Source organism: Schistocerca gregaria, chromosome 8, assembly GCF_023897955.1.
Source record: "Schistocerca gregaria isolate iqSchGreg1 chromosome 8, iqSchGreg1.2, whole genome shotgun sequence".
In the NCBI taxonomy this organism is placed as follows: Eukaryota; Metazoa; Arthropoda; class Insecta; order Orthoptera; family Acrididae; genus Schistocerca; species Schistocerca gregaria.
In genome coordinates, this window is record NC_064927.1 from 474,367,269 (window position 1) to 474,388,017 (window position 20,749).

At 43.9% G+C, this 20,749-nt stretch overlaps 1 protein-coding gene across 2 annotated transcripts in view; it reads right to left on the bottom strand.

Moving 5' to 3' along the window:
* Window positions 1-20,749, bottom strand: part of LOC126284404 (2-oxoglutarate dehydrogenase complex component E1-like) — a 175,082-nt gene that overhangs the window by 105,741 nt on the left and 48,592 nt on the right. For both annotated transcript variants that reach the window (XM_049983309.1, XM_049983310.1), the window contains exon 4: window positions 11,458-11,560. In XM_049983309.1, the coding sequence (XP_049839266.1) occupies window positions 11,458-11,560 (103 nt within the window). The remainder of the gene's footprint in view (window positions 1-11,457; window positions 11,561-20,749) is intronic.

Here is a 20,749-nt window from a genome sequence, read left to right on the forward strand (position 1 = left end):
CACTGGTAGCATGCCGCGACAGCGTGGACGTGAACCGTATGTGCAGTTGACGGACTTTGAGCGAGGGCATATAGTGGGCATGCGGGAGGCCGGGTGGACGTACCGCCGAATTGCTCAACACGTGGGGCGTGAGGTCTCCACAGTACATCGATGTTGTCGCCAGTGGTCGGCGGAAGGTGCAAGTGCCCGTCGACCTGGGACCGGACTGCAGCGACGCACGGATGCACGCCAAGACCGTAGGATCCTACGCAGTGCCGTAGGGGACCGCACCGCCACTTCCCAGCAAATTAGGGACACTGTTGCTCCTGGGGTATCAGCGAGGACCATTCACAACCGTCTCCATGAAGCTGGGCTATGGTCCCGCACACCGTTAGGCCGTCTTCCGCTCACGCCCCAACATCGTGCAGCCCGCCTCCAGTGGTGTTGCGACAGGCGTGAATGGAGGGACGAATGGAGACGTGACATCTTCAGCGATGAGAGTCGCTTCTGCCTTGGTGCCAATGATGGTTGTATGCGTGTTTGGCGCCGTGCAGGTGAGCGCCACAATCAGGACTGCATACGACCGAGGCACACAGGGCCAACACCCGGCATCATGGTGTGGGGAGCGATCTCCTACACTGGCCGTACACCTCTGGTGATCGTCGAGGGGACACTGAATAGTGCACGGTACATCCAAACCGTCATCGAACCCATCGTTCTACCATTCCTAGACTGGCAAGGGAACTTGCTGTTCCAACAGGTCAATGCACGTCCGCATGTATCCCGTGCCACCCAACGTGCTCTAGAAGGTGTAAGTCAACTACACTGGCCAGCAAGATCTCCGGATCTGTCCCCCATTGAGCATGTTTGGGACTGGATGAAGTGTCGTCTCACGCGGTCTGCACGTCCAGCACGAACGCTGGTCCAACTGAGGCGCCAGGTGGAAATGGCATGGCAAGCCGTTCCACAGGACTACATCCAACATCTCTACGATCGTCTCCATGGGAGAATAGCAGCCTGCATTGCTGCGAAAGGTGGATATACACTGTACTAGTGCCGACATTGTGCATGCTCTGTTGCCTGTGTCTATGTGCCTGTGGTTCTGTCAGTGTGATCATGTGATGTATCTGACCCCAGGAATGTGTCAATAAAGTTTCCCCTTCCTGGTACAATGAATTCACGGTGTTCTTATTTCAATTTCCAGGAGTGTAGATGATGTCCAAATTATTAGCGTGCAACACTGAAGTCATTAATATGGCTCATGCAAAGCTATATAACATCTTTAAAATACAATAAATCCCTTTAATACAAATTTGTACAGATATAATAAACACAGAAATTGGTATAAACCTACATAATAATCTTACAGTATATTATATGCCTACATCTAAATGTGATTCATGCTATTACTCACCATATAGCAGAGATGCTGAGTTGCAGATAGTCACAACAAAAAGATTTGCACACACACACACGTAAACGCAACTCACACACTGCAGTCTCAGGCAACTGAAACCACACTGTGAGCAGCAGTACCAGTGCATGACAAGATTGGTGACTGGGGTAGGGGGAAGGAGGAGGCGGGGCAGGGATAGTATGCTGAGGTTGGCTGACGGTGAAGTGCTGCAGGTTGGGCAGCAGTTAGGGGAGATGTGGAGAGCACTGGTGCTGTTGCTTGCAGTGTGGTTTCAGTCACCTGAGAATGCAGTCGGTTGTGAGAGTTGTGTTTGCGTGAGCATGAATGTGTGTGCGTGTGTGTGTGTGTGTGTGTGTGTGTGTGTGTGTGTGTGTGTGCGTGTGTGTGTGTGTCTGCTTTTACTGTTGAGAAAGGTCATTGGCCAAAAGCTCTAAGTGTGAAAATATTTTTGTTGTGCCTATCTGTGACTCAGCATTGCCGCTATATGGTGGGTAGCAACTTTCCTTCTCATAATATTGTTACATTCCATCCTGGATTTTGCATTGTTAGATTCGTACTATTTATGTATGTATCTAAAATAGGGTAAGGGCCACAATTTGCTTATCATCAAGATATGCAATAACACAAAAAATCTAAAAGTTTAACACAATCAAAGTGAACCTTTGAACTTGCATAAAATAATGTTACTGATTTTCAGGAAACAGTCCTCATTTCACAACCATGTGATTAAAGATTCTAAGAATTATTTTAATTAATCAAAAAAAAAAAAACTTGCCAGATTTGCTTCATATATGTGTGCTCTGCTGAAAATTAAATCTGAATTCCATTCAGAACTGTCTCCATTATACACTGCCCATGAAATGGTGCTCTGTCTAACACATCAGCAGAATGTAGTGGTGAACCACTCGCATAAGTAAATACCCTGCAGCATGAAATAAAATGTCACTGAGTCCATCAGTTGATAAAGTATGATGTCAATACAGCAAGCATTCATTATGCGAGCAAAACTCTCCCAGCAGAATTAACTATTTCTTCTACAAAGTTCAACCATCTAACAAACAGTGTTTAGAGAACCCCTTTTCACTACTGTTAAGGCATTAAACTTAGATTACAGCTATTCAATAGATTCTAATGTACTGGGAAGTAAATCTGTTATTTGTACTGAAGGCTTTGAACGGTTGTTGACATGAATTTGGGTGAATTTATTTGTTGCCCAAACAATGCATTAGCTTGTCCTAAGATGTTTGAGGAGGAACAATCTTGATAATATTCTTCTCGGTTATGCAGCCGAATCATAACGTTTTCATGACACAATATTTCTGCAGTCCAACTGGCCACCATCTTCAGGTGAGAGTGCTGGTGCACGATCCCGCCGGAACTGACTTCCCAGCGCAAGCGGCGGCCCCTATATAGGCCGCAGAAGACCCACAACGCGTGCGCGAGAGAAGGTGTTGTAACTGCCCTCTAGCGCATTAGACATACTCCGCCGCCAGTGATGGAAACAGGCGAAATCGAGATATCGCTGTCAAAAATTAAAAAATAAAAATAAATAAAAATTTTATTCCGACGATAGAACCACAGACCGTTGTTTTTTAATGTCAGATAACACTGGGTCCCAAGTCTTACTTAAAAGAAAACGCTTGTCTCTATTAATAAGATTGTCAGATAACCGAATCTCTATGGATTCTTTTAAAATACAGTCCCAATAGCGAGATGCAGGGGCAACCATTTGTGTCTCGTCATATAGTATTCTGTGTCCCTTGGTGAGACAGTGTTCTGCCACTGCAGACTTCTCAGGTTGAAGCAGCCTTGTGTGGCACTGATGCTCAACACATTGCTCCTGAATGGTCCGGATTGTCTGACCAATATAAGCCTTTCCACAGTGGCAAGAGATCTTGTAAATACCGGGCTTCCTCAAACCCAAGTCATCTTTAACAGAACCAAGGAGCACTCTAATCTTGGCTGGCGGACGAAAAATACTTTTGATGTGATATCTTTTCAGAATCCTTCCTATCTTCGAGGAAATGTTCCCAGCAAAAGGCAGAAAGCTACCGATTTGAAGGTAACTTCTGGTGGTTCAGGCGAAGGTCCAAACTGGAAAGCACAACGGATCTGTTTATCTGTATAGCCATTCTGCTTGAACACAATCTTAAGATGGTCCAATTCTTGTGTCAAGCTTTCTCCATCTGAAATGGCATAAGCTCTTCTCGCCAACGTCCGCAGGACCCCCGTACGCTGGAACGATGGATGACAGCTAGAAGCTTGTAAGTAACGGTCCGTGTGCATAGGCTTTCGATAAACACTGTGTCCCAGTGTCCCATCATCCTTTCTGTAAACCAGAACATCCAGAAACAGAAGCTTTCCATCATTTTCCACCTCCATGGTAAATTTGATGCTAGGATGCAGGGAATTAAAATGATCTAGGAGGCGGTCCAGAGCTTCTCTCCCATGAGGCCACACCATAAACGTATCGTCAACGTACCTCCAAAAACAGGTTGGTTTTAAGGACGTCGTCTTCAGTGCCATGTCCTCAAAATCTTCCATAAAAAGATTGGTGACTATTGGGGACAAAGGACTCCCCATAGCCACTCTGTCAGTCTGGTCAAAATATTTGTTATTGAATAAAAAGTAAGTCGACGTTAACATGTGGCGACAAAGCCTGGTTGTTTCCTCATCCAGTTGCTCACCAATTAATTGCAAGGATTCTTCCAGAGGAACCCGGGTAAAAAGTGACATGACATCAAAGCTCACAAGCAAATCCCAGGGACTAAGAGACAAGGACTTCAATCTCTGAATAAACACCATAGAATTGGAAATGTGATGTTCGCATTTACCGACGTGAGGGCCAAGAACAGATGCTAAATACTTGGCTAGATTGTAGGTAGGAGCACCCAAATTACTCACGATCGGATGGAGCGGGACCCCTTTATTATGAATCTTGGGTAGACCGTATAATCTCGGTGGCACGGCAGCACCAGGACGAAGTTTTTTGAGAATTTTGTCAGGTAAAGAACTCTTCTTCAACAGTGAAAGCGTCTTCCATTTTATCCGTTCAGTTGGGTCGTCCTGCAATGTTCTGCATGCTGAATCTTCAAGTAAGAGATCCATCTTTCCCAGATAGTCATCACGTGACAGAAGAACAGTTGCGTTGCCTTTGTCCGCTGGTAGAACTATCAGATCTTCGTCTTCTCTAATGGACCGGACGGCTGCCCTTTTGAGAGAGGAGATGTTACTCCGTGGAGGCGGCACCCACCGTAATGTATGTGAGACCTCTTGCCTAATCTCTTCAGCTTGATCCTGCAAAAAGCTGGACACTGCTTGTTCGACTGCGCAGATGAATTCGGTGATAGGCACATTCCTCAGTGTAGGGGCAAAATTCAGGCCTTTCTCCAACACTGACAGCGTGGTGTCGTCCAATTCTTTACTCGTGAGGTTAATCACTGTACGTCAACGAGTGTCGTCATCAGATATCATGGGTTGAGAACAAAGCCGTTGAAACTTCGAAGACTGTTTCTTGATGGCGCTCCTATGCATCCAATCTGATAGTGCCCAAGAAGAACTATCCACCCATTATCGACGATAACTCCAAGTGCAAGAAAAGTAAATCGTCGCAGCTGTTGGATGCATCTTGGGAATGTCTACTGCGCTAGAGGGCAGTTACGGCACCTTCTCGCGCACGCATTGTGGGTCTTCTGCGGCCTATATAGGGGCCGCCGCTTGCGCTGGGAAGTCAGTTCCGGCGAGATCGTGCACCAGCACTCTCACCTGAAGATGGCGGCCAGTTGGACTGTGGAAATATTGTGTCATGAAGACGTTATGATCTGGCTGCATACCCGAGAAGAATATTATCAATTATTATGCCGGGAAAGCCTTCGTAGTCATCTCAGGACCAATTTTCTTCAAAAATTTTGCCACAATGTAAGAATAGGCTATTGCCTAAAATGTTTTCATTAAGATATTTTCTTATTTTTCCACTGATCATAACCTAATGGTCTGAGCCACTAAATAGGAAAAATAACTCCTACACAGAACCCCAAATCCAAGAAATTTGACTTTTCCTGAAACACTCAAGCAGATACGACTAGCCAGGTAACCCACGGGCCACAAAAGTCTATTTCAGAGTTAGATCACACCAAGAAGTGCCCTTCCACTGCTCACAAACTAATGACTTTATTTGAATCACTTCTTTCATGTACTTTTATTCTTGTGATCAGTCTGCTTCTGAAGTAGCATGGCCACATTAAATCCTGTTGTTTCCATCAAGACACGAGTCTCACAGGAAGATGTCTGCAACAGTTGACAATGAAGTCCCATGGCTGGTTCAATAAGAATTCTTAAAGAATGCAGCAGTAATTATTATCAGTTATTTTCATCACACAAAGTACCTCTACCATCTTGTAGTTAGCATTACTGTCTGTTAATGCTTGGATCCTAGATTTTCTTCCCATTAACAACTTCAGATATTTCTATGGTGGAAAAGTCTGGAGTGGGGTCCACTCAGCCTCATATGGCTGAATAAGAAGCTGCTTGAGTAAATAAGCAATAAAACTGACAACTGAGCTTCCAAAATGACATCAAATTTGAAAACCTTTACCTTACTGGAAGCCAAAAACTATTCATTTATTTAACTTATATTACAATTCAGTGTTTCTGCAACAACATCAACCCAAGGATTTGCCACTCCTCTGAAATGTGTGATGGAATGCTCAAAATGGTGCGATATAGCAACTGTGCCCTGTTCAAACCTAACCTCATTTCAAACTTCCTGGTAGTCCCGAGATCAAGTCTAGGTTCAGCACACAGTTTTAATCTGTCGGCAAATTTCATATGAGCACGCACTCTGTTGCAGAGTAAAAGTTTCATTCTCATCATCCTTATTTTGTTCCTCATTTACTTATTCGGGCAGAAAAAAACTTTCAGGAAACATTCCTCACACACAAAGAAAGAAAATAGGTTATGTGGACATTTGTCCAGAAACGCTTATTTTCCATGTTAGAGCTCATTTTGTTACTTCTCTTCAAATCACATTAATCATGGAATGGAAACACACAGCAACAGAACGTACCAACGTGACTTCAAACACTTTGTTACAGGAAATGTTCAAAATACAAGGATACATGCATCCACCCACCGTCCCATGGAATCCCTGATGCACCCCTGGAGAATGGCGTATTGTATCACAGCCGTCCACAATACGAGCACGAAGAGTCTCTACATTTGGTACCGGGGTTGCGTAGACAAGAGCTTTCAAATGCCCCCATAAATGAAAGTCAAGAGGGTTGAGGTCAGGAGAGCGTGGAGGCCACAGAATTGGTCCGCCTCTACCAATCCACCGGTCGCCAAATCTGTTGTTGAGAAGCGTACGAACACTTCGACTGAAATGTGCAGGAGCTCCACCATGCATGAACCACATGGTGTGTCGTACTTGTAAAGGCACATGTTCTAGCAGCACAGGTGGAGTATCCCGTATGAAATCATGATAACGCGGTCCATTGAGTGTAGGTGGAAGAGCATGGGGCCCAATCAAGACATCACCAACAATGCCAGCGAAAATGTTCACAGAAAATGTGTGTTGATGCGTGATTGCACAATTGCGTGCGGATTCTCATCAGCCCACACATGTTGATTGCGAAAATTTACAATTTGATAATGTTGGAATGAAGCGTCATCCATAAAGAGAACATTTGCACTGAAATGTGGATTGACACATTGTTGGATGATCCATTCGCAGAAGTGTACCCGTGAAGACCAATCAGCTGATGATAGTGCCTGCACACGCTGTACATGGTACGGAAACAACTGGTTAACCCGTACCACTCTCTATACAGTGACGTGGTCAACGTTACATTGTACAGCAGCAGCTTCTCTGACGCTGACATTAGAGTTATTGTCAACTGCACGAAGAATTGTCTCGTCCATTGCAGGTGTCCTCATCGTTCTAGGTCTTCCCCAGTCACGAGTTATCGGCTAGAATGTTCCGTGCTCCCTAAGACGCCGATCAATTGCTTCGAACGTCTTCCTGTCGGGACACCTTCGTTCTGTAAATCTGTCTCGATACAAACGTACGGTGCCACGGCTATTGCCCTGTGCTAATCCATACATCAAATGGGCATCTGCCAACTCCGCATTTGTAAACATTGCACTGACTGCAAAACCACGTTCGTGATGAACACTAACCTGTTGATGCTACGTACTGATGTGCTTGATGCCAGTACTGTAGAGCAATGAGTCGCATGCCAACACAAGCACCGAAGTCAACATTACCTTCCTTCAATTGGGCCAAATGGCAGTGAATCGAGGAAGTACAGTACATACTGAAGAAACTAAAATGAGCTCTAACATGAAAATTAAGCATTTCCAGACACGTGTCCACATAACATCTTTTCTTTATTTGTGTGTGAGGAATGTTTCCTGAAAGAACGCCGTACCTTTTTGTAACACCCTGAATTACTGGGAACTGCTTACATGGATCCTCTGCCTTCCTCTTTGAAGGACATGTACATTTAATTACTCAGTGATGATGTAAATAAAATAGAAAGAAACTTCCACATGGGAAAAATATATTAAAAACAAAGATTCCAAGACTTACCAAGCGGGAAAGCACCGGCAGACAGGCACATGAACAAAACACACAAACACACACACAGAATTACGAGCTTTCGCAACTGGCAGTTGCTTCGTCAGGAAAGAGGGAAGGAGAGGGAAAAATGAAAGGATGTGGGTTTTAAGGGAGAGGGTAAGGAGTCATTCCAATCCCGGGAGCGGAAAGACTTCCCTTAGGGGGAAAAAAAAAAAGGACAGGTGTACACTCGCACACACACACACACATATCCATCCGCACATTCACAGACACAAGCAGACATATTTAAAGGCAAAGAGTGAGGGCAGAGATGTCAGTCGAGGCGGAAGTACAGAGGCAAAGAAGTTGTTGAAAGACAGGTGAGGTATGAGCGGCGGCAACTTGAAATTAGCGGAGGTTGAGGCCTGTCGGATATCGAGAAGAGAGGATATACTGAAGGGCGAGTTCCCATCTCCGGAGTTCAGATAGGTTGGTGTTGGTGGGAAGTATCCAGATAACTCGGACGGTGTAACACTGTGCCAAGATGTGCTGGCCGTGCATCAAGGCATGTTTAGCCACAGGGTGATCCTCATTACCAACAAGCACTGTCTGCCTGTGTCCATTCATGCGAATGGACAGTTTGTTGCTGGTCATTCCCACATAGAAAGCGTCACAGTGCAGGCAGGTCAGTTGGTAAATCACGTGGGTGCTTTCACACGTGGCTCTCCCTTTGATCGTGTACACCTTCCGGGTTACAGGACCACCTACTCCAGTCCTGTGTTTGTTGGTAATGAGGATCACCCTGTGGCTAAACATGCCTTGATGCACGGCCAGCACATCTTGGCACAGTGTTACACCGTCCGAGTTATCTGGATACTTCCCACCAACACCAACCTATCCGAACTCCGGAGATGGGAACTCGCCCTTCAGTATATCCTCTCTTCTCGATATCCGACAGGCCTCAACCTCCGCTAATTTCAAGTTGCCGCCGCTCATACCTCACCTGTCTTTCAACAACTTCTTTGCCTCTGTACTTCCGCCTCGACTGACATCTCTGCCCTTACTCTTTGCCTTTAAATATGTCTGCTTGTGTCTGTGTATGTGCGGATGGATATGTGTGTGTGTGTGTGTGTGTGTGTGCGAGTGTACACCTGTCCTTTTTTTTTTCCCCTAAGGGAAGTCTTTCCGCTCCCAGGATTGGAATGACTCCTTACCCTCTCCCTTAAAACCCACATCCTTTCATTTTTCCCTCTCCTTCCCTCTTTCCTGACGAAGCAACTGCCAGTTGCGAAAGCTCGTAATTCTGTGTGTGTGTTTGTGTGTTTTGTTCATGTGCCTGTCTGCCGGCGCTTTCCCGCTTGGTAAGTCTTGGAATCTTTGTTTTTAATATAATTACTCAGTGACTAATTTTTAACAACAGTGGGAAAAAATCTTCTTTTTATAGTCAGTCTGGTGCAACAAGCCACTTCATACAAAATATACAGCCAATTTTAAAAACTGAAATTTTCAACATAACAAAAAATAACTCTCTTATATGGCTCACAGACCTTGGATATGGCACAAAGTGGCCAATCAAGACCGTTGATTAAATGGGATTGCATAACATTGAGGAAAAGTTTGTGCAATAAAATGGTTTATGGACAAGAATGCCTACAATGTAATGAATAACTGTACAGAAACAAATTCAAGAATATCACCAGTTTGAAACAGAAGATCTATTTCATAAGGACATATATGTGGAACAAACTAATCAATTAAAGGCCCTCACAAGCTCCACAACTCCACAGAAAAAATTAAACATTTTTAAAAATGCCCAAAGGGCCTACAGCAAGTTGTATCCTACAACTCGGATTGTACACTAATACCATGGATTCAGAATGAGACAATAACCTATGAGGGTGCAATGAAAGGTAATGCCTCCACCTTCAGTAATTAGGTTTGCATGGGAACATGTTAATAAATCAAATGCAGAAATAATTACTTAGAATGTGATCTTTAGTTACCAATATTCACTTTTCCACATAATCACCAGCAAATTGGATACATTTCTGCCAACGATGAGCAAGTTTTCTGAATCCATCACAGAAGAAGTCAACACACTGTTTCCACAACCACAGTATCACAGTTCCCTCAGTGTTATCATCAGAAGCATAATGATGTCCCTGTAGATCAGATTAGGTTAGTGTTGTTTAACGTCCTGTCGACAACGAGGTCATTAGAGACGGAGCGCAAGCTTGGGTTAGGGAAGGTGGGGAAGGAAATCGGCCGTGCCCTTTCAAAAGCATCTGAAACGATTTTAGGGAAATCAGGAAAACCTAAATCAGGATGGCTGGAGATGGGATTGAACCGTAGTCCCTGTAGATCGTCTTTCATTATTGGGAACATATGAAAGTCAGACAGTGCTAAATCTGGACTGTATGGAGGATGCTGTACAGTGGTGAGATTCAGTATCTGAAGTTCTGCTGTGGTGACACATGAAGTGTGTGGTTTGACATTGTCATGCTGCAGGAAAACATTTCCCTTTTCCTTTCGGACCCTTGTTAGTCGTTGTTTTAGAGTTTGCAGCATTGTGATATAACACACTGAATTTATTGTTGTTCCACAATCAAGGAAATCAACATGGATAACACCATCTGCATCCCAGAATACTGTGGCCATTACTTTTCCAGCTGAGGGCTGTGTCTTGTATTTCTTTTTCTGGGGCGAGTCTTTGAGTCGATATTCCATAGACTGATGTTTCATCTCCGGGTCATAATTTCAGGAGTTAGCATCCGTGGTACCCATCGTGCACAGATCTTCCGACAGCCAAGCAAAGCAATAATGTGTCACACACATTCTTGTGAAACGCCGATTGTGCTTGCAGTTTCTCTCTGAGTGATATGACGATCATCCTGAATCAATCTGTCAACATTTTGCTTGTGAAACTCAGTGGTTGCTGTCACACGACGTCCAAGTCTTTGTCTGTCAAACGGGTCAGATGTTCCCACCTCAACATCTTTAAACTGCATCTTTAAACACACAGTACTCACATCAACACAATCACCATAAACTGCTTTCTTTCTCTGATGAAACTCCTTTGGGGTGACACCTTCTGCTGTCAAGAATTCAATGAGTGTACATTGATTGACTGTCTGCACAGGGTTCCATACTTTCCACTATAATAACACAACCGTTCAATGCTGAAGGTTCCCAAAAACTGGAGCTATAGAGAAGAGGCTACAAAACAAGCCAGTACTGCTGCATACCAATGCTGCCAACTGTTGAAGAGATACGGAGGTGGAGGCGTTACTTTTCAGTCAACCCTCATAGAAAATAGGGAGAGTGTCTGCTAGAGGAAAGAAAGAAATACTGTCAAACCATAGCTCATATAGGCTTAATTCAAATGTACAATAGCCTATTTTTATGGAAGAATGTTAGCAATTACAATAAAATACAAATATATATTAGAGAACAATACTTTGCTGAAGCAAATCCTAAACTCCATAACATTGCATTATCTTACCAAAGCTGTAGTGGCTGTACAGCAATTCTGGAGGAGTTTTGTCATCCAGGTCTGCACTTGAGATTTCCAGGGGATCCAACTTGGCGATGTGATGACCTCGAATCTGGTAACACAATGTGGAGGGCAGCAATCCACTGAAGACATTACTTATCAAATACTTAAAATTGGCCATTAAATCACCCCATCTAGTAAGAAGTTTTGAGAATTACCACATACTTCAGTCCTAATGCTTAAAAATCAGCACTTAGAATTTTCAGATCTTATAAACAATAAATAATTGTAAATACTTGAAAAATTAAATGAATATAGCAATCTTTAACAAAATGTCAACCCTAACAAACTCAACGCATGAAAAGCTACACAAATGATCTGTCACCAACATCTGCAGGTCTTGCAAAACTGTGGGTTGCATGATCACAAACTTTAAGTTTTCTGTAAGTTTACATGCAGAAATTTTATGCAACTGTTGACTATTGTAATCACCCAATAGACTTGGCAGCAGAGGTTTCTTTATAATTGACGACAGAAGTGGAGTGTTCATGTATAAGCTGCTTAGTGAATGTATCTGATTAGTGCACTTGTGGTGCCGATGAGGTCGACACCAGCATCGATCTGAGTATCATCTTTGAACTAAGCTAAACATTATCTTTGTGCAGTTCTGCCATGCCAGTTCTCTGTAAGCCTTTGATGTGTTTAGGTGAATAAATGAACTACTGCAAAATGGGAGTGTTGTTTGGTGTAACCGACCCAAACTTCCTCCTCACTGGTGACCCCAAGTTGTAACATCTTCCATTTTCCGCCGTTTTACTATGTCCGTGACCTCCGCGTCAGTTATTTTTGCAGGTATTACATCGACACAACATTCAAACAATGACTTCGGCCTAGCGCCTAACGCCGGACTTTGTGATCGACATGCATCATGCTGCGGGCAATGTACACCTGCCAGGACTGCAACACGATGCCTCTCACTCGACAGTTACGTCAATTTTGCCGGACGTTTTCGAGCCTGCAACAATTAGTGAGGTTAGGAGTGTGCATGACTCCGGCTATCAAATGCAGTTACCTCTTACAGATCTCCGTGCAGTGCGGGACCAATGCCGATTTCTGCAAATGCTTCATTGGACAACCTACTACCACCAAGACAATGATTTTCCACACCGCAATCCATGCAGTACCACGCGGATACCTGCCAAGTCGCTGGAACTGCTTTGTCCACAGGTCTACCTCCTCAGCATCCGACCAGGCCCGCACCTGCCTTGGTCCGGCATCAGCCCATGCCTTCCTACTTCAATACCTCAGCCTGCAACAGGAACAATAACTTGTTATCTGTGCCTGACCTCCATCTCCATCCCACTGTGCTCCCTCAGTGTTTTGGGCCACGACATTCACCTTATCCGCACACCGTTTTGAGTGGAGTGACTATGAACAGTGAACATTCACACACCACGTCCCATGTTCGACATCATTTTCCACACTGTGCTTCTGGACAGCCCGCACCTCCGCTGTCTCGATTCAAAACAGGTGCCCCCGGCTCTGTTCATATTTCGAGGTTTCTGCGGACTAACACGCATTCTCAAACTTTGAACTTTTTCTCACCTGTCGCTCCCACAACAGCTCCGTTCGAGTTTCTGCTACCGTTCTCAGCACATCTCAGTGCCTCATCCACGATGGTCTTCCACGACGCGTCGATCCGAACACACCCGTATTGTGTTGAGCTTCCGCAACCACAATCAACCCATTACGGTGTCTCACCTGCGTTGGCCTTCTGCATCGCAATGGACCACGCTCAACCACAACGTGTCACCTTCGTGCTGCCACCCAAACAGCTGTTGTTGCCACATCCCCTGGAGGCACACTCTCCTGGAATACTACAGCAACAACAGCTCGTTTCAGGCAGTGCCCCGATGAACTCAACTCATCCTGTTCTTCCAAACATTCTACAATGCTTATCAATGCTGCTGCCGTTTAATCCCGACAAAGCTACAATCTGGTTCAAAATTGCGGACTAAGTGTTCAACCATTACAAATTCGATGAGTGAACCAGGTTTCTGTGCCTCATCACCCACCAGCATGACCAGGAGGACTTGATTGCTGACCTGATCAACGCCCCAGACTCATCTACCTGGTACACTCTAGCCAAATAGACAGTTCTACATCAGCTTGCATGCTCAACTGAGGCAGCAATACGGCAAGTGCTCCATGTCGAGCAACTAGGCAATGACAAACCTTCACAGCTCAGGAGATGGTTACATGGCCTGGTCAGCACCAATCTACTCTGACACAGCTCTCCTCGCCATCTGGCCAGATAAACTATCTTCTCACATCCGCTTTGCTCTGGCTCAGAGGTCTCCCGAAGCTGTTGAGCAAACAGTGACAATTGCTGACAAGCTACACGATGCATCACTGCTCTATTTTGCCAGCCACTGCCTACCTGACAAGTCTCAGATTCAGGCTCATTGTCCTGCGGCCGGACGCGGCCGGGGCCTCACTGTGCTGACTGTTCCACTCGCTCCAGGAAGCAGTAAACAAGCTACTGGGATGCTACTGGGATGCCCATGGTCACGCCCCCTCCTGTAACTGAGCCTACTGCAGCCACTGAACCTCGGCCACCACCACTGGCAATGAAAGTTCCACAGGAAATGCAACCGCACCACCCATACTTCCACACACGGTTTGGTGAGGCGGCACGGAACTGCAGCCCACCCTGCTACTTCCCAAACGCCTCCTGCGCACAACATGACAGGGACCCCCCAGTGCTACATTCTGTCTGGAAACGACAGGATAATTGTGGCCGACTTTACATTAAAGACATTTCATTGGGATACCTTTCCCTACTGGACACAGGCGCCGATGTTTCTCTGCTGCCTACGTCCTTAGCATCGTCAAACATCCACCCTCCTCATATTTCACTGCAGGCTATGAATTCAACTAATGCTCGAGTTCACTCTTCCCATGTCATCTCACTCTTCACAAACTGCAAACTCGAGTGGACTTGTTTAGTGTCCGAAATTGACGAACCTATACTAGGCATTGACTTCTTGCAACACCACAAACTTTCACCAGACCTAGTGCGAAACAACGTGTTTCATCACCCGTCCAGGATCCACTTCCCCTGTGCTCCATCAAGCAAACCCCCCCGTGACGAATTGATCATCTCATCCGTACATGCTCGTCTCTGCCAATGACGTTACAAGAAACCATGCATAAGTGCCTTGTCTAGCTCAAAAACGTCGCTCACCTACGCAAGGAAAACTTCAAGCTCTCTCTCCAGCTCCACGAAACAAAGCTCCAGCATCCCGAACTTCCTCCTCACACTCAATGCAATGTCTGTTCCTGTAGTTTCCCCAAAACTCACATTTTCATTGCATTATTAACATTTGGGCTCTAAATTTTTAATTTTACATCACTAGTGCAATCATTAGAGTTTGCCAATACAGATGTACAGAAAATAGGTCAGTCATAAGATAGGCTTCCACTACAACTATTGTGGCATCTGAAGTCATGTAAAAAGTAGTTCACTACTACACCTATAACAACTGTACATTAAAGAGTATACCACATGTCATTTTACTTGTATTAATTCTCTGCTTCATGTGGAAAAACAACTGCAATTATGGCTTGAACTGAATTCTAGCCAAAACACAAACATAACGAAGCATAATTGTTGCTTATAGCTTACCTGTTACAGTAAAGATAAGAAATTATTCACACAGAAAATTTAGCCAAGCACACACACAGTTATTGCCTCAAAACCTGCATGAAGCATAAGCAACTAATTACTCTTTATTTAAAATTTCATAAATTGTCTGGGAAAAGCTACTTCAAAACAGCAGACTGGATATGGCTTATAAGCTTAATAAAACATGAGAAAAGGTAAATGAGAGAAGTAACTAAAACATTTATCATCAGCAGTTAGAAGATTTGACTATATTCCATTACCCTTGCTTTACTTTTGTTACACTCTCTTTTCAAGACACTATCCATTCTGTTCAACTATTCTTCCAATTCATTTTTTGTCTCTGGCAGAATTACAATGTCATCAGCAAACCTCAAAGTTTTCATTTCTTCTCCCAAAACTTTAATTCCGCTTTCAAATTTCCCCTTTGCATCCCTCTACTGCCTCGTTAATGGAAGATTTAATGATAGGATGGATAGGCTACAATCCTGTCTCACTCCCTTCTCAACTATGACTTCTCTTTCATATCATTCAAGTCTTATGATGGCAATCTGGTTTTGTGTAAGTTTTAAATAATTTTTCACTCCTTGTACTTACTTTATCATCGCTACCTTCAGAATTTCTAAGAATGTAGTCCAGTCCATATTGTCAAAAGTGTTGTCTGAATCTACAAATGTTGTAAACACAGGTTTGCCTGTCTTCAATTTATCTTCTAGGATTTCTAGGATAAGTCTTAGGATCTGTATTACCTCACATATCCCTACAGTCTCTAGAACCCAAACTCAACTCCCCACCCCCAAAGGTTAACTTCAACCAGTTTTTCCATTCTTTCGTAAATATTTTGAAATCATGACTTAATTTTTAACTGATAGTTCAGTAATTTTCACACCTGTCAGCACTGCTTTCTTTGGAACTGGAATTACTACAGTCATCTTGAAATCTGACGCTATTTGCCTGTTTCATATATTGTTGACACAAGTGGAATAATTTTGCCATGGCCAGCTCTCCCAAGGGTCTCAATAACTGAGGGAATGTTATTAATTCCTGGGACCTTGTTCCAATCAGGTCTTTCAGTGTTCTGTGAAATTCTTCTCACATTATATTTCCCTTCTTTCCCTATCCCACTGTCTCTTACACAAACCCTCTGTAATTCTTTCCACCTTTCTGGTTTCCCTTCTTTGGCTAGTACTGGTCTTCCATCTGAGTTCTTGATATTCATACAGCTGCATCTCTCTTCATTGAAGGTCTCTGTAATTTTCCTGTAGGTGGTATCTATCTTTCCTCTAGTTATAAATGCTTCTATAGACTTTGCATTTATTCTCTTGCCATTCCTGATTAGCCATTTTGCACTTCCTGTCAAATGCATTTCTTAGACATCTGTATTCTCTTTCACCTGCTACATTTGCTGCATTTTTATATTATTCTTACGCCAATTGAATCAAGATATCCTGTGTTATACGAGGATTTCTACTATGCCTTATATTTCCATCTGTGAAGCTCTGCTGCCTTCCTTATTTCATGTCTTCCATTGTATTCCTTCCCTCCATCGTAGTCCAACATTGCCTGATCCTCTCTCTGAAACTATCAAGAGTATCTGGTTCTTTCAAGTCCCATCTCCTTATTTTTCTATATTTTTGCGTTTTTTGTTTCAGTCAGCAGTTCATAATCAGTACATTATGGCCAGAGTCTAAATTCGCCCCTGGAGATGTCATAGTTTAAAATATGGTTTTCAACTATCTGCCTTATCATTATAAAATCAGTCTGAAACCTTCCAGTGTCTCCGTGTCTCTTCCATATACAATCTTCTTTCATGTTTCCTAAACCAGGTCATCATCATTGCCGTCCATTGCCATCCATCATGAACAGTTTTCAGGCCCAGGTTGAGTCTGTCTGGAACATAAGACTAACCATCTAGTCCTGTTCTCCACCATTTTTCTGTGTTCACTCTGGTCCAGTCCTCACCTCTTTTTCAATACATTCCTCCACACCTTTCAGCCATCCATCCCTTGGTCTTCCTCTTGGTGATTTCCTCTGCATCTTCATTTCATGTATCTTCTTGAAAAATCCTCTTTTTTATGTTCTCTTTAAGTGTCTGTATCATCTCATGCTTTATGTTCCTTAAACCAAGTGCAGCAATAATTAAATTATGTTCTGTGCAGAATTCTACCAGGTAGCATTCTCTTTCATTCATTTCCCATACTACTTTTCCTTTTCCTACTACATAATTCCAGTCACCCATCACAATTAAATTTTCATCTGCTTGACTATTTGAATAATTTCTTTCACCTCATCATACATTCTCTCTGTCTCCTCCTCATCTGTGCATCTAGTCGGCCTATAAACTTGTACTACTGCGAAAAGTGTTGGCTTCGTGTTTGTCTTGGCCCTTTCTTAAAATTTTTTTTTCACACACGCCCATGTTAGAACCTTAGAACACTAAGACAAAAAAGTGGTTAAAAGTGACTACATTTTAAGCTCAATCAACAGAAGGAAGGACAGCTAAAAACGAGGACTTCCTCTTTCAGAAAGGTCCACTAAACATGCTGTAGAGACAATGGAGGTCCTGCACTATAGAGACAACAGAGGTCCTGTAATAAAGCTTAAATGTCCTTCGCCATATTGTTATGATGGATGAAAAATAAAATGCAGTCGACAGCCTGCATGTCTTTCACTAAAATGCCCGATAACTCAGACAGCAAACATACATTAGAACATAAGTGTTAAAAAAGGGCATTTTGTCAGGAACCGGTAAACTGTCAAAGGTTAATGAGAAGGGGCACAAAGTATTGGGGGATCACAGCTTAACAAATGGTGATGGTTGAAACAATGGTGCCCAAAAGCTAAAACTATCTCCTCATGGTGAGAGGGTCAAGAGGTGGTCAGCGAAGCCACTGGGAGAGGCTTAATTTCCCAGAGCTTGTTCCCATGGAAGGAAGGCCAGTGATGACACCACCTGCTGACAAACAGCAGCATGGAGATCATCAGAAGGAATGGAAGAAGTAGCGGGCTCAGGTGGGAGGACTGCAGCCTTGGCAGCAGTGACCAATGTGACCAGGAACCCAGTGACTCCCTCAAGAGTGAGCAAGTGGAAGGTTTCTTCGACCCATTGCAGTAAGGGATGGACTGTGTACAGCACACAAAGGCTCTGGAGGGCATGGACAATCAAAGCAGATGACAACTGAAAAGCCTGTGTCGTCGGTTTTACTGCATGGCCTGATGCAGGACAAAGATCTCTGCTGTAAATTCTGAGCAGTGTTGTGAGCCGATATGAAATATGGTTAGTGCTAATGATGAAGGCACAACTGATATCACCATCAGTCTGAGAACCATTAGTGTACACAAAAGTACTATCGTGAAATTCTGTGTGAAGGTTGAGAAACTTACAGCAATAGATCAAATCTGCAGTAGTGTCCTTAGAAAGCAAGCAAAGTACAAGCTGAACACAGGCCGCCACACGAAGGCCAGGTGGTGAAGGGTTTACACCTTCCGGGAAAGTGGCAAGTAGTGTGAAGTTAATCTGCTGTAGCAAAAGATGAAAGCAAACTCCAGGGGGTAACAGAGAAGAGGGACGCACCCCATACTGGTGGTCGAAGGGACTTTAAGGAGGAGGCATAGGATTGGTGGCTGGGCATAGCAGACAAATGGCATGTGTAATTGTGAGGAGAATATCACATCAGTATAACTGTGGTAGTTCAGCAGCTTCTGCATAGACTCTCAACCAAGCTGGTGTTTTAAAGACACCAGTGGCCAAATGTATGCCATGATGGTAGACTGTATTTAGATGGACATATGTGGAGAGGCATAAATGAAACACCCGTGGTCTAGTTTGAGGGACTGGGTACAGCGGGCTGCCAGGTAAGCATGTGGGAGGACCAAGGGAGTTTCCTATCAAGCATTTTTTTAAGTTTCAGCAGATGTAAGAGCAGCAGGCCCAAGATGAAAAGATGATTAAAGAAATCCATTGTGCCACCAGAAATTCATACAAACAGTTTTGTCAGTTGAAAAGTGAAGGCCATTGTTGACACTCCATGAGTAAAAATGACCGAGACATCGCTGAAGGTGCCGCTCAAGGACACAAGCCTGGAAAACTGCAATAGATTGCAAAATCATCAACAAAAAGGGAGCCGAAGACACCCAGTGGGAGTCGAGCCATAATGGGGTCAACGGCAATAGCAAAGAGACGACATTCAAGACAGAGCCCACCCTGTTTTCCTGGATAAAGGTGTCCAACAAGGCAGAACCTGAACATACCTTGAAAATTCCTGAAGGAAATGGTGCAGGTGGCCTCGGAAGCCCCACATGTAGAGGTATGGAGGATACCAGTCCTCCAGCAGGTGTCGTAGGCTTTCTCCAAATAAAAAAACGTGGTCACAGTCTGGTATTTCCACAGAAAAACATTCATAGCTTTGGTTGACAAAGTGACAAGACGATCAGCTGCATAAGGGCTTGCTTGAAATCCACATTGTGCAGTGATTAGTAAATTATGAGACTCTAGCCACCATACCAACTAGGCATGTTCCGTCACTCTGCAAAAACACAGCTGATGAGAGAAAGGGGGCAGTAGCCAGAAGGAACCTGTTTGTCCTTACCAGGGTAAAGCATGGGTATGACAGTGGCTTCACACTGGCATCTGGGAAATGTGCCATCCATCCAGATGTATGAAGGAGAAAGTGCTTGCCCACAAGAGAAAGGTGCTGCAACATTTGAATGTTATTATCATCCGGCCCTTGGGCAGAAGATCAGCAGGACATGAGAACATGGTCTAGCTCTCACATAATAAAGATGGCATCATAGCATTCATGATTCTGAGAGGAGAACGTTATCAGCTGAGCCTCCTACACTCATTTCTGATTTGATTGATTAGTTGATAAATTGAGAGGGTTTATGGGACCAAACAGTGAGGTCATCAGTCCCGCAATTCCAGAGTTACTCACAGAACAAAGAGTGTCCACTAAAAGTGGACAAATCCAGTCAGGGGAGTCAAATTATAAAATAATCAAGTTAAAACACACACAGTAGAAAGCATAAAAGGTGAGGCCAAATCTAAAAACTGGAAAAAAGGGCACCTTTTGTTGGGGGAGTGGCCATGGGATCCCAGACCAAGAAGACATGAAGAAAGGTCCCAACCTTAACCACCCTGCCCCTGCTCAAGGAGTAAAGCAAAACCATATATCTGTAAATGAAAACCACTTTCACAGAGAAAACTGAGGACCAGTTCAACCATCCATGAATTGTCTGCTAATATTACAATTAAGGAATCTGGAAGACTGTACTTAGTATAAAGAGCCAAAAGATGAGGACATTCCACCAATATGTGGGATACCATCAGTCTGGCTCCACTACCACATTGTTGCAATGGTTCGTTATGAGGAGGAAACAATGGGTGAACCTGGTATGACCAATCTGTAGGTGGCATAAAACAGTGGACTCCTTCCAAGAGGAGTGGAAGGAAGTACGCCAAACTGAGATAGACTCCTAGATTGTGCAGAGTTTAGACAACTGACCAGGCAGCACAGCCAAGGACAGAGAGGTGGTCATGGATAGCAGAGGCCAAAGGGTGATGAGAGTAGCATTAACTGGTAGCCTGCAGGCTGCTCATTGAGTCAGGACAAATTA